Source organism: Vigna unguiculata, chromosome 11 (assembly GCF_037176805.1).
Source record: "Vigna unguiculata cultivar grain cowpea cultivar isolate G323 ecotype 2 chromosome 11, ASM3717680v1, whole genome shotgun sequence".
Lineage (NCBI taxonomy): Eukaryota > Viridiplantae > Streptophyta > Magnoliopsida > Fabales > Fabaceae > Vigna > Vigna unguiculata.
In genome coordinates, this window is record NC_140802.1 from 42,704,708 (window position 1) to 42,720,964 (window position 16,257).

Below are 16,257 nucleotides of genomic sequence, written 5' to 3' on the forward strand. Positions count from 1 at the left end.
TTTTATAATGAAGAGTGCCTATAACAACAACAATAATGGTTTTGAAATTACATATAAACCATTTTTTTTTTATATGAACCACAAACGAAAGCCGGTATATTCGCATGAAGAAAACTTAAATCTTTAATGAAAAAGTTAACATATTGTGTTGATCGACAACTAAAAATCATGGATATCACAAAAATAATATAACACGGATCCTCCAAAAATCTCAAACATTGATTACATTTTCTCAATCCTTTAGGTACTGGACAATAACATATATAAACCAAACATTCGGTACAAGCAAGGGATCAATGCCAAACTATTCTTATTATGGCTTACGTTTAACTCTTAACTTTCTCCATCAAGATAATGACTACAAATTAAGCATTTAGAAGGTAGAAATATCAATTATAAGATATTATAAAGCTTCATTCATCATATCATATTCTTCATTGAAGAGAAGAAAAAAAAAATGGGTGAGACAAACAGTGGTAGCAAAAGCAGATGGTGTCTGCAGGGGATGACAGCTCTGGTCACCGGTGGATCCAAAGGAATCGGGTTGATATCATTTCTTCTTTTTCTACATTTTTTTCATTCACTTTTTGTTCCTGAATTTCAGACTTGTTACTCAAAAATACCTATTAATTTGTTAGCTATCAATTAACAACGAAAGCTAGCTAGCGGAAAAAGTTCTTAATTTTTGTGTTCATACGTAAGAAATGTTTGTACCAATAAAATATAGTAATTGTTTCTGGTTATTAATTTGTCTGATGTTATTATTTGTACTTCATCACATAGATATGCTATCGTGGAGGAGTTGGCACAACTTGGGGCAACTGTACACACTTGTGCTCGAAACGAGGTTGAACTCAGTGAATCCTTGAAGGAATGGAGCACAAAAGGATACAGAGTAACCGGTTCGGTCTGTGACGTGGCCTCTCGTGTAGAAAGAGAAGAACTCATAGCTCGAGTCTCATCTCAGTTCAATGGAAAACTCAATATCCTTGTAATGACATGTTCATTTTTCACCTTTTCATCTTAAAATTTGTCTAACTATGACAAGAATGAGAACAAATTTGGGATCCAACTTGTAGGACTAAAACATTCTTTTTCGTTAATATTTGTGAATGGATTTAGGTAAATAATGTTGGAACAAACATACAGAAACAGACCCTGGATTTCACAGCGGAGGATTTCGCATTTCTGATGAATACGAATCTTGAATCTGGTTTCCACTTAAGCCAGATTGCACATCCTCTCCTAAAAGCTTCAGAAGCTGCAAGTATCATTTTCATATCCTCCATTGCTGGTGTTATGGCTATAAACTTAGCATCCGTTATTTATGGTGCAACAAAAGGTGATTTTTCATTGCATTTCATGTGGTAGAGTTAGCCTATTAGACATGTGTAAGCCACAAGAGAAATGAAAAAAATCATACTTACAAAAAACACACAAGAAAAGTTTAAGAAAAGTTTGGGTGAAAAACCAATCAGAACTTCCTGTTTATTGATTTATTAGAAGGAAAAATAAAAATCAAATAAAAAAAAGTTTGATAATAATAAAAAAGAATCAGATATATAATATCTTTCTCAATATAAATAAAAACAAGAAATATATAATATTTCGTCATAGCCGGTTAGAGATTGTAATGAGTAGTAAAAACTAGGTAATTTGAAAAGCTGTACGTAATTGGCATGCAGGAGCAATGAACCAAATGACAAAAAATTTGGCATGTGAATGGGCGAAAGATAACATAAGGACTAATTGTATTGCACCAGGGCCAATTAGAACCCCTCTTCTGGAAAAGGTAACATATTTGTTGGCAATGTTAGTGCATGATTACTGTTGTGATTTGTTTTTGTTTTTTGTGTGGACTGAGGAGATCATGGTATTGTGTTGTGTTGTTGAAGCACTCTAAAGAGGAAACAGTTATGAATGCTGTAATTTGTCAAACCCCTCTGGGACGGATCGGAGAGGCAGAGGAGGTGTCTTCGTTGGTGGCATTTCTGTGCTTGCCTGCAGCATCATATATTACAGGACAGACCATTTGTGTCGATGGCGGCTTCACTGTAAACGGCCTCAATACGTTGTAGCCTCGTTTCGACATTTTCTGTGTTATGTCAGTTACACTCTGATTGTATTGCTTTGTGTCATTAAGAATAAATTAACAGTACTTTCCTAAGTTCGGTTTATGGGAAGAAGATCTTTATATATAAGCTTTTCCTTGTAAATGAATAACTCTCACATTTAGTTTTTAAATAACGACTAAATGTAAGATTTTTAATGTGAAAATTGTTGATAATTCTCAAGTTATTAAAATTTATTATTTCTCTCTTTTAGGTGTCTTCGTAAAATTTGATTATTTTTTGAAAAAAAAAATCTTGCAATAAGATCTAAGGGTCGACTATTGCTTAATAATTTTCTTAATATGCTATATTAGTCGATCTAGTTACCTGATATTAATAATTAAAACAATTGATTAAATAATTTGTATAAAAAATTTAAAAAATGCTAATTAAACTTTTACCCGGGAACTGCAAGAATTAAGTTTGAATAAATTGCATGTATGATCCTAGTATCGAAAGTCTTCTTGACAAGGGTTTTAGGTAAACGTGTCCCCTTAAGAAGAACAAGAACGATGGTACAAAAATGGACAAAAAATGAGTACTCGTGGGCTTCCGCTGAAGGGGGGTGTACCAATGTGGTTGAAGGGACTCACCCTTGAGGGGAAGATTGTTAGGAATTCAAGTATGAGTCTAAGTCTTACATTGACCAGAAATGAGAAAGTAGAGCACCATATAAGGATCAAGACTCATAAACTCATCGCCTTAAGGTTTTAAGTTGAGAGTGGTGTCATTACCTTATATGGTTGGGTTCAGATCTCATTGGTGTTTGTTCTCCCCAATGAAACCACCTCTATAGACCTAACAAGTGGTATCAAAGCCGATGGTTAAAACCGGCTCAGATGAGTGTACTTGTGGTCTGAAATATTTCCGCTGGAAGGGGAGTGTCATAATAAAAACACTTATGTATTTTTTTTTATTATCAAAAAATAACCACAAAGATATAGAGAACATATTTTAATGCACTTGACCCACAAAAATTTCATACAATTAGAGCAACCATCACAAAAGCACTCACAACTACTGGGGAAAGAATCCATCAGCAACAAAGAGATATATTATTGAGTTTCCCCAATATAACAATCACATTTTCAAAGAGAATAAAGTAAAAGTTTAAACAACTAACAATAATGTAAAACACAAATACATTTAAACATAACCATTCTCCATGAAAAACCACTCACACATGGTTGTGGTTCCATATGGTTATATGACATTAGTTTTACACATATAAGACCTTAGGCACCACTTTAACCCCAAACCTTAAGGTGGGTCTTTATTCTTATATAGTGTTTAACTTTGTTTGTCTTTTCTATCCAATGTGGGACTTTGACTCACACTTGGACTATTCTCAACATCTCCCCTCAAAGGTGAGTCCCTTGTTTTTTTCTTTTATCTTTCATATATGAGTGACCCCTTTGGTCACATATATGAGTTATGGTTCTATATGGTTATATGACATTAGTTTTATATATATAAGACACTTTAATCCCAAAACCTTAAGGTAATGTTGTTATGGGTCTTTATTTTTATATAGTGTTTAACTTTGTCTTTTCTATCCAATGTGGGACTTTGACTCACACTTAGACTATTCTCAACAACACTGCACTTAGGATCATTGTCGAGGAAGAAAGAAGTTGCATGTGCATGTTTTCGAGAAAGAAAAATGTATGCAATATGAACTATACAAACGATAGCCCATATATTTTCATGAAGAAAATAAGCACTTAAATCCTTAATAAGAAAACATAACATATTGTGTCGATCTACAACTAAAAGCGACGGATCTCACAAAAATAAGTCAATCATTGATTACATCATATTAGCTACTCAACAGTAATAAATCAAACATTAAGTCAGACTTTTGCTTTACGCAAAATCAGGTTGAAGAGGATAAGTTTTGAAAACTCAGCGAGTTCAATATTATCAAATTACTTTTTGTCATGGCTTACATTTTAACTATTAAATTTCTGCGTACACAGAGAAAATGATAATGACTATAAATATAAGCTCTTTATAATAAAACTTCATTCATCTTATCATCTCCTTCATTGAAGAGAAAAAAATGGGTGAGACAAACAATGGTAGCAAAAGCAGCAGGTGGTCTTTGCAAGGAATGACAGCACTGGTCACCGGTGGATCCAAAGGAATCGGGTTACTATCATCTCTCCTTCTTCTTCCAAATTTTTCATTTTTTTTTCAAACTTCCCACTGAACAAAACCAAAAGCTATTGCAAAAAGTGCTTAACTTTTGTGTTAATCTGTAAGAATGTTTGCATCAATAAAAGTTAGTAATTAAGAAGAAGAAGTACAAAGTAAGTGGATATTGCATGAGAACTGTTTCTGGTTATTAATTCCTCTGATGTTATTATTTGTACTTCATCACATAGATATGCTATCGTGGAGGAGTTGGCACAACTTGGGGCAACTGTACACACTTGTGCTCGAAACGAAGCTGAACTCAGTGAATCCTTAAACAAATGGACTACAAAAGGATACAGAGTAACCGGTTCGGTCTGTGACGTGGCCTCTCGTTTAGAAAGAGAAGAACTCATAGCTAGAGTCTCCTCTCAGTTCAATGGGAAACTCAATATCCTTGTTAGTAATTCATTCAATTCAATTGCATGGAGTTATAGTTAGTTTTTCAACCTTTTGTTAAAAGTTAATACTGTGAGGAATAGTTCGAAATCCATTTTTAGTAACGAACGTTTTTTGTGTTAGTGTTTTCATTTGTTATTTTATCGGATATTCGGCTTACATTTTGTGCGGATTCTATAGGTAAACAACGTGGGAACAAACATACCGAAACAAACCTTGGATTTCACAGCAGAAGATTTCGCATTTCTGATGAATACGAATCTTGAATCTTGTTTCCATTTAAGCCAGCTTGCACATCCTCTCTTAAAAGCTTCAGAAGCTGCAAGTATCATTTTCATGTCCTCCGTTTCTGGTCTTGTAGCTACAAACATAGTATCTGTTATTTATAGTGCAACAAAAGGTGATTTTTCATTGCATTCCATGTGGTAGAGTTAGCTAGATAGTAGTAAAAACTAGGCAATTAGTGTAGCTGGTAATTTGAAAAGGTGCATATATGTAATTGGCATGCAGGTGCAATAAACCAAGTGACAAAAAATCTGGCATGTGAATGGGCCAGAGACAACATAAGAACGAATTGTGTTGCACCGGGGCCAATTAGAACCCCTCTTGGGGAAAAGGTAACCTTTTTGTTGTCAACGTTAGTGTATGATTATTCTTGTGATTTGTTTTGTTTGAGGGCATCATATGATTATGTTATGTTCTTGTAGGTCTTCAAAGAGGAAAAAGTTCGGCATGGTCTGATTTCTGGAATCCCCCTGGGACGGATTGGAGAGGCAGAAGAGGTTTCTTCGTTGGTGGCATTTCTCTGCTTACCTGCAGCTTCTTACATCACAGGACAGACCATTTATGTTGATGGAGGCTTCACTGTGAATGGCCTCCACGTATTCTAGCCTTAGTTTTTCTGTGTTAAATCAGTCACACTGTCATTGCATTGCTTTCTGTGTCATGTAAGAATAAATTAACAGACTGGACTTTCCTAAGTTCGGGTTAGGGTGTGTTCGAATTCACAATTAGTTGTCAATCTGGCAGTGAAAGTGTAGTATGTTAAATGTATTTTGGAATGCATGATGTTTATTGTTTGGTATTAATAAAACACAGTGCTTAGTGCTTGTTTTCATCTTAAAAAATCTTCATCGTATAAATTGTAAGAATGAATGAAATTTGCTGTTAACAATAATATTTCATGGGAACCTAAGGTGAGTAAAAATTAGAAAGTCTGAGTACTATATAAATATTAAAATTCATAAATCCATCATCTTAAAATTTTTGGCCGAGAATGGTGTCTTATGTGAATTAAATTTTTCTGGTAGTCCTCTCTCGAAAAATTAAGAGTTCGGTCCAAAGACCCAAGAGTTTGGTGGTTTATATCGTTAACGGCTTTAAAAAAAAAAAAATACTCGGTTAGCTTGACAGGGAAGTATGTGAAGGACTCAATTAAAACCCATAAACACATCGTGTTAAAATTTTTGGTTGAGAATTATGTGGCGGATGATATTCTCTCGAAAATAACACCGTGAGAGAAAATATAGGATAGGGTTTGTCTTCCTTGGTTGCGGCGGTGGCCTATGCGGTGGTGCAGGAGCTTAGTGTTTCTTGTGTGAGTCATGGCGTGCGTGATGTTTGTTCGGTGATGCAGGTTTGATAGAGGGGAAGAAACTCCACGTTTGTGGACCTCTTGTTTCAACGCGTGCAGGTGTGAATCGGTGCGGCGGTGTTTTGGTGCATCTTGTGGGCTTCTTGGTGATGATTGCAGTTGGCTAGATATCAAAACTAATTTATCAATTATTTCGTATCTATTTATTTATCATTTTATTCCTACATAACTTACCTATATTTCATATACAATATATGTTACTTATCATATGAATTATTTCATATGTTATTTACGCAGCATTACATACATAGAAAATAATTCATATGTAAATGAATTTTATGTATTACATATATGAGTTTTGTTTGTGAAAAAAATCAATTTTTTTAAGTAATAATCATCGTAACATTTATAAACCTTAATTTCTTAAATTAAAAGGATATCGATTTATATTAATTAAAAGATGCGATATGATCTTAAAATTCAAGATACGAAAGCAAATAACTTTATTTTTTTCTATTATAAGGAAAGAAAAATCCAAACTATTTACTAGCTTTCAATTCATAAATGTAGCATTCGAAACGTACAAATTGTTTACTAAAATAAAAGTAACGTCTGGCATGGTATTGGTCTAATGGTATCTGATGCTAATTTTGTGAGGGACGGTATCTACATAAGAAACATGTAGTTTGGTTTCTTACTTGGTTGTTGCCGGCAATTGCAAACTCTCCACGGAGAGATTTGTCCCACGGCAACATCCCGTTAAATTTGTTGTCACCATCAACAACATCAACATCTTCGTAGACATGTTTTTCTTCATTTCTATACCTTTATCTTTCCCTTCCAATCTCTATCGCTTCCTCTGACCTAAGCCCTTGATTCCCGAGACCATTCTCAATTTCCAATCTATTTCCTCGGTTCCACCACCGCTCCACTTCTACTGGTATGGTTTATTGATTTTATCATTTTACCTCCGTTTCTTTTCTGTAAAATCCTTTTTTTTTAACGCAAATTTGTCACATGTAAAAATACTCATTCCTCTTATGATGTAATTGGCGTTTGATTTCGCCACTTTCACTGATTTTCCCAACAAGCCCCTTAATATGTAATGCTATCTCTGTTTATTTTATTTTGATTGCACACTTGAAATTGAAGTAGTCCAATTTATCGTTGACCTGCTAATATGTCGATTTTATCTTATTGCTTTGTTTGAAATGGTAAAATAATGTACAATTTACCTAATTCTGGCTGGTTCTACATAGGAATTAATTTTGAATGCTCTTGCTGGTGTTGGTGTTGGTATTGGCAATCTAACAAAAGACTGAGCCTTGGGGTGACTTTTTCTAAATGGTTTTCTTGTTTTGTTTAGGGTTTATAAGTACCCAGATTTGTGGAGCAAATGGATAACGGGGAAGCCCCCATCTTGGTGGAAGAGAGGATAATGCAGGAAATTGAGATACCAATTACATCTGAAAGACTTGATGTTCTTCCTATGAAGACAGAGACATCCTGCTGTTCTGGCTGTCCTTTTTCTGGACATGAAAATAGTGTTGTGACATCAAAAGAGTCTTCAAAGTCGGCAAAGAAACTTTGTGGTCTTATTGTTTTCTATGCTATTGTCATGGTTGTGGAACTTGTTGGTGGAATAAAAGCTCACAGCCTAGCTGTCATCGGTGATGCAGCACATTTGCTTTCTGATATTACTGGATTCTCTATCTCTCTCTTTGCAGTGTGGGCTTCTGGTTGGGAGGCAACACCACATCAATCTTTCGGATACAATCGTCTCGAGGTTTTGGGGGCTCTTATATCTGTTCAGTTAATTTGGTTGATATCTGGTTATTTGATATATGAAGCAGTTGGTAGAATTCTTCTACAACAGGCCAGTGTGAATGGAAAGGTCATGCTTGCAATTGCAACATTTGGGTTTGTTCTTAACTTTATCATGGTTGCATGGATTGGTCATGATCACAGTCATCATCATCATCATGGTTGTGAAGACTCTAGTCATGATCATAGTCATCATCATCATCATCATGAAGACTCTGGTCATGATCATAGTCATCATCATCATCATGAAGACTCGGGTCATTATCATAGTCATCATCATCATGATCATGGGAATAAGGAGCTATCTATAATAAGTGATGAAGAGAGTGCTACCCTGGTTTCAAGTAGTCACACAAAAACAAATGTCTTGAACCTAAATCTTCAGGGAGCGTATTTGCATGTCATGGCTGATATGATTCAATCTGTTGGAGTGATGATTGCTGGAGCCATAATATGGGCTAAACCTAAGTGGTTTATAGTTGATCTTGTGTGCACTCTTATATTCTCTGTTTTATCTTTAAGTGCTACCCTTCCCATGCTTAGGAATCTTTATGGCATTCTCATGGAAAGTACACCAAGGGAGATAGATATTAGCAAGCTAGAAAGTGGCATTAGAAATATCAAGGGAGTGCAGGATGTTCATGACTTGCACATTTGGGCTATAACTCTTGGAAAACTTGTTCTTTCTTGCCATGTAGTTGCTGAGCCTGGCATTAGTTCCATTGATTTACTAGGCATGATTAAACACTACTGTGAAAAAACATATCAAATACAGCATGTAACCATACAAATTGAGTAATGTTAGATTGTTTTGCTAGTGAATAATTGGTTGATGCATAGTCATAAAAAATTCAAAAAATGGGGTTTATTCTTTTATATTTTGACTTAAGAGTGAATTTGATATGCTAAAAGATTAAGACAGCACAAAAAAATGTTTCATGTTTGATTTTAAAATTGCTAAGCACAGGACAGAAGTTTGAAATTCTGTTACTCAAAAGACTATTATGCACAACATCATCCAAAATTAAGTAATTGTCAATTTGTTTTTTCCTATCATTAATAACCCTCTTCTTTATATGTGAAAATTGAATGAACTGATCTACCTGTCCCTCAATTCTCTCCATCTATCCTTTCTTTCCCTATTCTCTTTAACAGTAAAAACAGATTCCATATAACACAGAGGAGCATAATGTGGATGAATATGAAGAAATCACCATGATGCATTTAAAGCTACAACATCAAGAGATGAGGATTTGCTTGACTGATGTCAAGTTGGGGGGCAGTCATTGGTAAACAAGAATGCAGAGAAAAGTGTAATAGTTACAAGTTTAACATACAATGATCAAAACAATCCTGGTATATGTATTATGTGTCCTTCCTTGACTCTACCAGAAATTGCATCTTCCTTTCCTCTTCTTTCCTCATTCTTTAAATTGTTGAAGTTGCAATTGTTACAATTCCTCCCCATTAAAATCAACATTATCCTTAAAGTTGAGATCTCGATTAGTCTTATGTAAATCTAAGTGGTATTCCCAAGTTGATCGGTTGCAAATAACGGTTTTAGTAATAGGTAATGGACCATATGGTTGAGAGTGGCTCCCTTTACACTGCTTAAGTTGAGAACAGTGAAATACTTGATGAATTCCAGTAGTTTGGGGTAAAACAAATTTATAGACATGTCAAATTCTTTCAATTACAAAAAGGTACTAAAATACCTCAAATTGAGTTTTTTTTTTTTTTTGTCATTCTTCTTAAGAGCAACATAATGTTGTTTGTAGGGTTTTAATTTCACCAAGACCATGTCACTATACTTCAACTCCAATGGATTCCTTTTTCTTATCAACATTTTTTATGTACTATTAAGCCTCAGAAAGGTTAGGTTTCAATCTGTTAAAGTGTTAAGTGCCTTTGAACTAACTATTCTTGGACTGAAATGAGCTCTAAAATTTGTTTTACATTAGTGGTGGTGAGTTCTTTGATGTGAGTATTCTTTGTCCATGACGATGAAGCACCAATATAACAATTTCAAGTTCAACACACAGAAAATGATGACAAAAATCTTCATATATAGTATTATGAAAATGGTAATTTTCTTACCATGGAATGTAAGCAACTAAACAGTAGCAAGTACAGAGAAATTGCATAGTTGTCATAATAAGAAAACGGTAACAGAGAAATAAAGGGAGAGGATTCAGTATTGTTCCATCCATGTCTTCTCTTTCATTAACCGACATAATGTATATTAAACCCTAGATGTATAAAAATCCTTAAACCTAAAGTTAGTTAAGTGGATTATCATACATTTCTCCTCATGTTCTTATCAATGTTCTTACCGTTATGATGAGTTATCATGTGCCCTTCCTTAGTTGTACCCGCAATTGTCTGTTTATCCCTCTAGTTTCATTAACTTTTCAATTGTTCAAGTTGCATCTTGATGGAAATATAACAAAATAATAAGTGAAAATAAAATTTAGATCAAATATTTTCTATATAAATAATATGTAAAATAATAAGATGTATAAAATAAAAACAAAAAACAAAAAATACTAAAACTTTTTTACTTGAAAAACTTCAATATGGAAGAAAATGAAAAAAGAACCTTATTGAACTAGTCGGTAAAAATTTCTACTGATAATGATTAACATGTATACCATAAGTTCTTTAGGAACTTCAAAAGATGAGTAGAAATATATTCTTTTAACTAACAAAATGGATAATAATACAAGAAAACTTTAATGAGTACTTAACTAAACAACATAAGAAACCCAATATATTAGATGTGGTATAAAATCTTTTCTCCAAATTAATTAGCTCGAGTGTATAGAATTGCACAAAATTCATTGGTTGCCCTTTTTTTTTTTTTCATTCTCTCTTGAAAGTTTCTTTTCTTTTCTGACAACAGACATTCATCCGTACTCTCTTGTAAAAAAATTAGGAATGGCAATTCGGGGCAGGCTAGCTCGCAGACCCGCACAAAAAAATGTGGGGCAAGCTGAGATGTTGAACTCGGTAGCCCGCAATGGCCCGCCCCACAACCCGCGTGGGCTAAAGGCAAGGCGGAGCAGGTTGGCCCACTTACAAAATTATATGTTCTCGTTTTTTAGTTCTCACATCATTCATCACGTTGTTTCTTTAAGTTCCTTTTATTATTATTATTATTATTATTATAAGACAATGATTTTAGTTCATGAATATGGAATATCTTTTTATGCATTTTTAGGTACATGTCTTGTAAGGTGACATGTTACTATTGTACTTTAGCCATAATCTTTGTTGTTATCTTTGATTAGGTAAACTAATTGAAATTATTTCGATAGAAAATGAATATCAATTATTATGAAAAAATAAAATAAGTTTTTATTTTGCTTAACACAAAAAAAATATTTTGTTCATCACAAATGCGGGTCAGCCTGCAGTCCCGCGGGCCAACCCGTAAGGTGGGACGGATCAGAAAAGTGAATCCGATATTAAACTATGGAGCAGACCAAAAAGCGGGACGGACCAAAACGGGCCGGGCTGATCTGCTTTGCCATTTCTAAAAAAAACTTAATAAAATATTACATTATTTTTAAGTGGATAGCTCATTAAAAAAATATATAATTTTCTTTTTTTTTAATTAAATCAATATGGGGACAATAAATTTTGGTGACCCACTTAGTAGATTTGTTATTTAAAGCTATACACACTAAAATATATATCACAAGACAATTTATTGTGAAATGGACAAACACATTTTGGAGTGAAGTTATAAAATATTTTTATATATAGACTTCTTAGGAGGTAAAAAATTGAAAGGAGTCTCCATGAAATCTACTAATGTTACTAATATTTATCAATTTGTCTAACAAAAGACAAATACACTGCATATAGTCAATTATAAAAACCACTAATATGCCGATATTTTATTGTCCAACTATTTTGCAAGAAATTAGACTTCGTTGCAAGAAATTAAGATTCTTTCTTACGTGAATGAATCGTCTCAATCAATATGTAAGTGCATTATTCTTAACCGATATATCGTCTCATCGGTTAATATATTAATGTGAAGATTGGAATGTGAAAAGTTGAAATAAAAAGATATCAAAACAATTGTATTAAGATCAAATTCTTGTGTAAACACAAACACTGCGCTGAACAAATAATATTGTAATAAATTGTGTTGCTGTAACCAACACTGTAGCTTGTGAACAGAATACGACCAAAGTGCTCGAGCTGTACATCATCCTCAGGTGTCCCTAAGTTTGCAATAGAGCACCTTAAAACAATCAAAATACAACTAAATGTAAATGTTTTAAGGTCATACAGGAACACTTAAGATTGACGTTCTAGAAAGCAATCTGGAGTTGCATTCTGTTTGATGACAGTACGGATTCCACAACACAAAATTCCAACTTCATTGCAATTTAAATTATAATGACAAAAAGGTTGCTTCCCTGATAAGTGAGGTGCTTGTAATTATCTATTTCAAACGAGGTGCTTGATTTTACCTACTGAATCAGCCAAAGAGCAGAAGAACTGGCAAGAGATTATCATATACACTGTCAAGCAGGTCACAGATCTAGCCTTGTAACAACAATGTATCGACAAAAACCAGAAGGTGTGTATATCTTATATGATCTCTCTGAAGTGTTAGATTACCAATAACCATCACACTATATCATCAATTTCTGTCCGCCGTTCAAATATTACATTAACTCATTAGAAACTATCACATAACAGAACAGATAATCCAAAGAAACTAGCAAGACTATTGTTTTATAAATTTCACAGACTTTGTTTTTGCAACTCAATGGAGTAAATGTAATCTACATGTGTCTCTCTCACCCATAAAGAAAAAAAAAATAAAAAAAATAAAAAAAAGATAAAAAAGAGAAAAGGGCAAAACAGAATTGGGGGGAAAAATACTATCTGCTACCAACGCTCTTCCCTCAAATGTCACACTAAGTGGAGCAGCAGCCTTTCTTTGTATTCCCAGATGCCTCCCCAACATTGATGGTGGTACCTTGACCAGGAAGTGTGGTACCACCAGCTGCTTCCTGAGCTGCGAGTGCCTTTTTGCTAACAATATGATAAATCTCTGTCAAAATGGTTTGGAATGCCTTCTCAATGTTGGTTGCCTCCAGTGCAGATGTCTCAAGAAATGACAAACCTTCCCTCTCTGCCAAGTTTTGACCATCGTCCCCCGAAACCGCTCTTAGATGGTTCAAATCAGATTTATTTCCAGCCATCATGATAACGATATTAGAATCCGCATGGTCCCTCAGCTCACGCAACCACCTTTGGACATTGTCAAAGGTTTGTCTCTTAGTTATGTCATATACAAGTAGAGCACCTACAGCTCCTCTGTAATAAGCACTGGTAATGGCACGGTACCGCTCCTGACCTGCTGTGTCCCAGATCTGTGCTTTCACAGTCTTCCCTTCTACCTGTACACAAACAAAAAGCCATTAGTAATGATGTAACAAAACAAGCCTTCAGCATCAAGATTTTCAAAAAACCTTCAGCAACCGTTATTAAGACAGACAGCAAGATTGAGGTTTCATGAGTCTCCTAATGCAACGGGCATTTCACTAGCATTGCGTTTGTAATTTTCAGCAACATGAAAAGATCATGACAAAAAAACAACCTCGACTGCATTTAAAACCTTGTTCATTCCATTGACAACTATCCATCCAATTAAGAAAAACTTCAAACATAAATAACCAAAAGTTTTCCACAACATTGACCATATAATATTAGTCATAAGTTCAATGATATAATTTCTTGATCAATTTTTAAATGAGAAGCAATCCATCTCATCTGAAGGTACAAAAATCAAGCTAAAACAACTGTTTAATTATGTTACATAAAATATTAATCCAAATCCTCATCCATTTGATCGTAACACCGAAAGCTAAAATCATTCCTCCAAAACATTATATTCATGAGAGGTTTTGAAAAACACTCTGCCATCGTAATTTTGATCACAACATCAAGGTTTTTGTCCGTAAATTCATGAAACGTGAAGATCACAGCAAAGCCGCCAGCGCAACTTAAAACCTTGCTATTTATTTCCTCAGAAAAGGATCTGAGATATAAATAAGCTATTCTATCAATCCTTTAAAGCAAAGACTAAAAAAAGACCATAGTCGAATACATATACATGCACATAACTGGCAGAAATCCAAGCAGAAAGAAGAAAATAACAAGACAAAATCCAGAAATCATAAAAGCATGCAATCAATCAGGAAAAACACACGCGTCCATTACGGAAAATCAGCAAGGGAAAAGGAGGCAGAAGTACCTGAAGAGTCCTGGTGGCGAACTCGACTCCGATAGTAGATTTGGACTCCAAGCAGAACTCGTTTCGAGTGAACCTGGAGAGGATGTTGGATTTGCCAACACCTGAGTCTCCGATCAAAACGATCTTGAACAGATAGTCATACTCGTGGTCCACTCGATGCGTCATGGCTCCTCTCCCCTCCGATCTCTCAAACCTGCCAGATCCAACACCAAACACCACATATTATTCATCCAGATCCAAAACCTAACCGTTAGGAGAGCACAGCGGCGCGTGGCCACACGCGCATAAAAAAACACATTCTCGAACCGGCGAAACGGATCTCTCTACGAACTCAATCGTAACGAAAAAGAACTCACCGCAAGACGGCGACGAACTGGTAAACGAAATTCGTTTGGTGAAGTGTGTTTAGTCGTTAACTAAGCGAAGTAGGGAAGTCGAGAGAGAGAAGGTGGGGAACCGGAGCGGAGCGGTTCGGATAACCGGAGGAACCGCCGGGGATTTTGGTGGAGATGGAAAAGGAGAGTGGCCGAATTGGCCAACTGGAGAAAACAGAAATGTCTACGAGTGAGAAAGCAACGCCAACGCAAATAAATAAGTTCATTTTTTAGGAAAGAAAAATAAATAAATATATACGTATATATAACATTTGATTATTATTATTATTATTATTATTATTATTAATTTATAATTTGTGGTGTTGAAGAATGTGAGAAAGACAAAGTCCGTGTGATGAAGTTGTAGGGTGTGGCAGGCTGGCTGGTGGAGGGTGGGGTGTGGTGCGTTAAGGACAGGGTGTCCCTGTTACACTCCCTTTTTGTTCCTGTGCTTTCTTTCTCCTCATACTCTTCTTCCCTCTTCTCACCAATCACAACCTTTTTTAATAAGGGTAATCTCAATTTCAATTATTTTCTTTTCATTCTTTTATTCTTCAAATTATTTTCAAATTTATTTGGATTCGACACTTCATCACCATCTCAATCATTTTATTCAAACTTTCCAACAAATAATATTATCAGAGGAGGCTGTATTAAATAAAAACATTTTTATTAAATCCAGATTTACAAACATACGTTATGATCCAAAATTAAAAAAATACTTAATAGATACAAAAAGCACTTTAAAAAATCACATTACTTTTTATTTTAATCACTAAAACCAAATCCACATTTCTTTTATACTTTTTCAGTTGTTATAGTAAAAAAAAAAAGTGTTTCATTTATCCATATATATAAGATAAATTATAATTCATTTTAAAAATTTGTTATAGAGTGATGATTTTTAAAATGATTTACACTATCAAAGCATTTAAAATAGATATAGCTTAAAGCGTACATTATATGTTTGTAGAGACATGGTATGTACTTGTGTATATATCTGTTCGCGCGTACGTACATATATAACATGTGCTCCTGTGTCAGTCTAAGTTTAAGGATATGTGTGCCTATGTATGTCAGAGTTAAAGGTTTATAGACACGATAAAGTAGACAACAATGAAAATTATTTTAGTCTAAATTATATATAATTTGAAAATGCAGAAATTAAGTAAATTTAGTATAAGGTTGAATAGATTAAAACCGTGATTCCTCTATTTTAAAACATTGATGAAAAATATATTATTTTATTTAAACTGTATGAGATTAAGGATTAAAATTTTCATAAAATGAAATATCAATCTCATATAATACTCTTATTTATTTAAACGTTATTTTTAAAATTTTCAGTATTCTTTACCATTCTAATTGTCTATCATTATTTCATAACTAAACTAAGTGAAATATTAGAAAGGAAGATGAGGAAGTGGTTAAAAGAGAAACAAAAACTCTGTGTTTCCTCTTGACTTATTGTTGTCA

At 34.2% G+C, this 16,257-nt stretch overlaps 4 protein-coding genes across 4 annotated transcripts; 3 read left to right on the top strand and 1 right to left on the bottom strand.

Annotated features, from left to right (window-relative positions):
- The first annotated feature begins 384 nt into the window (after positions 1-384).
- On the top strand, positions 385-2,319 carry LOC114169851 (tropinone reductase-like). The gene is made up of 5 exons (XM_028055177.2): positions 385-543; positions 784-991; positions 1,123-1,342; positions 1,686-1,792; positions 1,896-2,319. Exons 1-5 carry the CDS (start codon positions 458-460, stop codon positions 2,076-2,078), a joined length of 804 nt encoding a protein of 267 aa, XP_027910978.2. The 5' UTR covers positions 385-457; the 3' UTR covers positions 2,079-2,319.
- Positions 2,320-4,101: 1,782 nt separating this feature from the next.
- LOC114169848 (tropinone reductase-like) lies at positions 4,102-5,823 on the top strand. Its single transcript, XM_028055174.2, has 5 exons — positions 4,102-4,262; positions 4,499-4,706; positions 4,887-5,106; positions 5,217-5,323; positions 5,414-5,823. The coding sequence occupies exons 1-5, from the start codon at positions 4,174-4,176 to the stop codon at positions 5,594-5,596; spliced, it is 807 nt and encodes a 268-aa protein (XP_027910975.1). The 5' UTR covers positions 4,102-4,173; the 3' UTR covers positions 5,597-5,823.
- Positions 5,824-6,909: 1,086 nt separating this feature from the next.
- LOC114170031 (metal tolerance protein B-like) lies at positions 6,910-8,949 on the top strand. Its single transcript, XM_028055497.2, has 2 exons — positions 6,910-7,240; positions 7,667-8,949. Exon 2 carries the CDS (start codon positions 7,697-7,699, stop codon positions 8,921-8,923), a length of 1,227 nt encoding a protein of 408 aa, XP_027911298.1. The 5' UTR covers positions 6,910-7,240; positions 7,667-7,696; the 3' UTR covers positions 8,924-8,949.
- A 3,900-nt stretch (positions 8,950-12,849) lies between these two features.
- Positions 12,850-15,068, bottom strand: LOC114170035 (ras-related protein Rab11C). Its single transcript, XM_028055503.2, has 3 exons — positions 14,764-15,068; positions 14,408-14,600; positions 12,850-13,550 (listed from the first exon to the last, which is right to left on the bottom strand). The coding sequence occupies exons 2-3, from the start codon at positions 14,570-14,572 to the stop codon at positions 13,065-13,067; spliced, it is 651 nt and encodes a 216-aa protein (XP_027911304.1). The 5' UTR covers positions 14,573-14,600; positions 14,764-15,068; the 3' UTR covers positions 12,850-13,064.
- Between the last annotated feature and the right edge of the window lie 1,189 nt (positions 15,069-16,257).

What these genes read in the sequence shown, in the direction of transcription:
- LOC114169851 (XM_028055177.2), top strand. Translation starts at nt 458, where the DNA reads ATGGGTGAGACAAACAGTGGTAGCAAAAGCAGATGGTGTCTGCAGGGG. An exon ending in ATGGAAAACTCAATATCCTT is followed by an intron (nt 992 to 1,122) that starts GTAATGACATGT and finishes GAATGGATTTAG; the next exon opens with GTAAATAATGTTGGAACAAA. An exon ending in TATTTATGGTGCAACAAAAG is followed by an intron (nt 1,343 to 1,685) that starts GTGATTTTTCAT and finishes ATTGGCATGCAG; the next exon opens with GAGCAATGAACCAAATGACA.
- LOC114169848 (XM_028055174.2), top strand. Translation starts at nt 4,174, where the DNA reads ATGGGTGAGACAAACAATGGTAGCAAAAGCAGCAGGTGGTCTTTGCAA. An exon ending in GGTGGATCCAAAGGAATCGG is followed by an intron (nt 4,263 to 4,498) that starts GTTACTATCATC and finishes TTCATCACATAG; the next exon opens with ATATGCTATCGTGGAGGAGT. An exon ending in TATTTATAGTGCAACAAAAG is followed by an intron (nt 5,107 to 5,216) that starts GTGATTTTTCAT and finishes ATTGGCATGCAG; the next exon opens with GTGCAATAAACCAAGTGACA.
- LOC114170031 (XM_028055497.2), top strand. Translation starts at nt 7,697, where the DNA reads ATGGATAACGGGGAAGCCCCCATCTTGGTGGAAGAGAGGATAATGCAG.
- LOC114170035 (XM_028055503.2), bottom strand. Translation starts at nt 14,572, where the DNA reads ATGACGCATCGAGTGGACCACGAGTATGACTATCTGTTCAAGATCGTT. An exon ending in TCGCCACCAGGACTCTTCAG is followed by an intron (nt 13,551 to 14,407) that starts GTACTTCTGCCT and finishes GTTTGTGTACAG; the next exon opens with GTAGAAGGGAAGACTGTGAA.